The sequence below is a fragment of the Piliocolobus tephrosceles genome, chromosome 2, assembly GCF_002776525.5.
Source record: "Piliocolobus tephrosceles isolate RC106 chromosome 2, ASM277652v3, whole genome shotgun sequence".
Lineage (NCBI taxonomy): Eukaryota > Metazoa > Chordata > Mammalia > Primates > Cercopithecidae > Piliocolobus > Piliocolobus tephrosceles.
This window is the reverse complement of record NC_045435.1, coordinates 88,379,471-88,383,114: the sequence shown is the minus strand read 5'-3', so window position 1 is coordinate 88,383,114 and position 3,644 is coordinate 88,379,471. Positions and strand designations below refer to the sequence as shown.

The window sequence follows — 3,644 nt, the reverse complement described above, 5'->3', positions numbered from 1 at the left end:
CAGGTTCAAACGATTCTTCTGCCTCAGCCTCCTGAGTAGCTGGGACTACAGGCGCCTGCCACCATGCCCAGCTAATTTTTGTATTTTTAGTAGAGACCAAGTTTCACCATATTGGCCAGGCTGGTCTTGAACTCCTGACCTCATGATCTGCCCACTTTGGCCTTCCGAAGTGCTGGGATTACAGACGTGAGCTACCATGCTTGGCCCAGTATTTTGATTTTTAGCATGCAGACATTTTGCCTAATTTTGAACTTTATTTATTTTATTTTTTATTTTTATTTATTTATTTTTTTGAGATGGAGTTTCACTCTTGTTGCCCATGCTGGAGTGCACTGGCACGATCTTGGCCCACCACAACCTCCGCCTCCTGGGTTCAAGTGATTCTCCTGCCTCAGCCTCCTGAGTAGCTAGGATTACAGGCATGTGCCACTACACTGGCTAATTTTTTTTTTTTTTTTTTTTGAGACAAAGTCTCGGTCTGTTGCCCAGGCTGGAGTACAGTGGTACGGTCTGGGCTTACTGCAACCTCAGCCTCCTGGGTTCAAGCGATTCTCCTGCCTCAGTCTCCTGAGTAGCTGGGACTATAGGTACGTGCCATCACGCCTGACTAATTTTTTGCATTTTTAGTAGAGACAGGGTTTCTTCGTATTAGCCAGGATGATCTCGATCTCCTGACCTCGTGGTCTACCTGCCTTGAACTCCCAAAGTGCTGGGATTATAGGTGTGAGCCACCTTTCCCGGCCTAATTTTGTATTTTTAGTAGAGACAGGGTTTCTCCATGTTGGTCGGGCTGGTCTTGAACTTCTGACCTCAGGTGAACCACTGGCCTCCTAAAGTGCTGTGATTACAGGCCTGCGCTACCGTGCCCGGCCTTGATTTTGAGCTTTAAATAAGTAGAATAATATGATACATATTCTTTTTGCCTTGCTTCTCTCTCTTTATATTATGTTGGTGAGATCACCTCTCTTGATGATGAGAGGTAGGGATCGAGTTTCTTTTTTTCTTTTTTCATATGGATATCCAATTGACCCAGCACTTTTTATTGAAATAATTATTTCCCAACCCTGACATATTTTTTAAATACTGTTTTATTTTCTGATTATAAAATCAAGACACATGTCAAGCATGGTGATATGTGTTTGTAGTCCCAGCTACTTGGGAGGCTGAGGCAGGAGGATCACTTGAGCTCAGGAGTTTTAGAACAGCCTGGGTAACATAGTGAGACCCCCATCTCTAAAAAATTTTTTTTAAAAATTAAGACACATTAAAAAGCCTTGACAATCCTGAGCATTGATAAAGTTGTGGAGGGTGGAGCCATCCTGGGGAGCCATTTGTAAGTACCTAATAAATATGAATATATGTACACCTGTGAACAAGCCATTCTGCCCCTTGGTCTACAGCATAGAGCAGCTGTTCTCCAGGTGTTGTCTGGGGAATCCCTGGGGGCAACGTGAGACTTTCAGTGGGTCTGTGAGGTAAGGTATATTTTTTTCTCTCTAAATAGCTTATAAGTGGAGTTTTGGAGACTATGTGGTATCTGATATCTTTGGGGAACAGCTTCAATACAACATCCTGGTGACCGTGCACATATCCACATAGGCCATGCAGGCAAGTTTTGAACCACAGATTTTGTTTGTTTGTTTGTTTTCTTTTTGAGATGGAGTTTTGCTCTGTTGCCCAGGCTGGAGTGCTGTGGCGTGCTCTCGGCTCACTGCAACCTCCGCCTCCCAGGTTCAAGTGATTCTCCTGCCTCAGCCTCCCAAGTAGGTGGGATTACAGGCGCCTGCCACCACGCCCAGCTGATTTTTTTTAGTACAGATGGGGTTTCACTACGTAAGCCAGGCTGGTCTTGAACCCTGACCTCAGGTGATCCACCCACCTCAGCCTCTGAAAGTGCTGGGATTATAGGCGTAAGCCACCATGTCCAGCTTGAACCACAGTTAACCTGAATCTTGGCAGAATTCCCTGTGGTCCTTCCTGGGACGCAAGAGCCTAGAAGCTTGTGAGGAGGTGCTCCCCTAGGCCACTTCCAGCTTGCCTCCCTGCATCTCCTGGGAGGGTTCTGGTGAGATATGTGGCTTTCTGCCTTGGCCCTTTAGGGTTTAGTTGTATACTCTAAAACCACTTAACCAGCCGGGCATGGTGGCTCACGCCTATAATCCCAGCACTTTAGGAGGCCAAGGTGGGTGGATTACCTGAGGTCAGGAGTTCGAAACTAGCCTTGCCAACATGGAGAAACCCCGTCGCTAGTAAAAATACAAAAATAAGCCTGGCATGGTGGTACATGCCTGTAATCCCAGCTGTTCGGGAGGCTGAGGCAGGAGAATTGCTTGAACCTGGGAGGCAGAGGTTGCAGTGAGCCGAGATTGTGCCACTGCCCTCCAGCCTGGGAGACAGAGCAAAACTCTGTCTCAAAAAAAAAATTAATTAATTAATTAATTAGACAAAAATGGCCGGGCACGATGGCTTATGCCTGTAATCCTAGCACTTTGGGAGGGGGGGGGTGGGGGGGCGGATCATTTGAGGTCAGGAGTTCGAGACCAGCCTGGCCCACATCGTGGAACCCTGTCTCTGCTAAAAATACAAAAATTGGCTGGGCATGGTGTCATGCGCCTGTAGTCCCAGCCACTCAAAAGACTGAGGCAGGAGAATCGTTTGAACCTGGGAGGTGGAGGTTGCAGTGAGCAGAGATCGTGCCATTACACTCCAGGCTGGGTGACAGAACGAGACACCATCTCAAAAATAAATAAATAAATAAATAAAATAAAAATAAAACCACTTGCCAGGCGCGGTGGCTCAAGCCTGTAATCCCAGCACTTTGGGAGGCCGAGACGGGCGGATCACGAGGTCAGGAGATCGAGACCATCCTGGCTAACACGGTGAAACCCCGTCTCTACTAAAAAATGCAAAAAACTAGCCGGGCGAGGTGGCGGGCGCCTGTAGTCCCCAGCTACTCCGGAGGCTGAGGCAGGAGAATGGCGTAAACCCAGGAGGCGGAGCTTGCAGTGAGCTGAGATCCGGCCACTGTACTCCAGCCTGGGTGACAGAGTGAGACTCCGTCTCAAAAAAAATAAAAATAAAAAAAAAATAAATAAAACCACTTGACCATCACAGACACTTAAAACCAACAGTAAGTGCAAAACTATGCCTACTGGTGCATGCATATTCCCTGATCTCTCTATTGTTCTCACTCCAGGTCTCAGCTGCTTTAAGGAATAAAAACCTCCCTGGAGGCCTGCCTCCTCTGCATTGCCCTGCATTCCCTAAACTCCCAGCTGAGGAGACAGGTGGTCTCCTGGCAGCTGCAGTGCCTGTGTAAAGCTGTGTTTTTGCAAAAGAAAAAAAAAAAAAAAAAAAAAAAAAAGCACTTGATAGAGTTTGGACAAAACTTGCAGTGCAGAGAAAAAAAGTCAAGGTAACTATGTGGTTTGGGTGGATTCATTGTGTGTGAGAATGCATAATTGGTATTAACAGTGTATTACATCTTTGAACCTTAAATGCTCATAAAATGTTAGAGAAAATCGCTTTGGTGTCCAATGCTTTCACTGTATAAATGATGTTCTGTTAATTGGCAAGCCAGAAATGTCTACTTTCTGTGTTAACAGCAGTCAGCATGGCTGACTGGTAAACCCCAACAAAACTCA

General features: G+C 46.3%; 1 protein-coding gene across 3 annotated transcripts in view; it reads left to right on the top strand.

The window, feature by feature from the left end:
* The window catches only part of CAMP (cathelicidin antimicrobial peptide), an 8,606-nt gene extending 5,262 nt beyond the window's left edge, over positions 1-3,344 (top strand). Inside the window, exons 4-5 of one of the 3 annotated variants that reach the window (XM_023231749.1) lie at positions 1,505-1,608; positions 3,197-3,321. In XM_023231749.1, the coding sequence (XP_023087517.1) occupies positions 1,505-1,579 (75 nt within the window). In that variant the 3' untranslated portion in view covers positions 1,580-1,608; positions 3,197-3,321. Of the gene's footprint in view, positions 1-1,400; positions 1,476-1,504; positions 1,609-3,196 lie in introns of all 3 variants that reach the window. The other 2 variants (XM_023231750.2, XM_023231748.1) reach the window with 2 other exon arrangements.
* Positions 3,345-3,644: the final 300 nt, after the last annotated feature.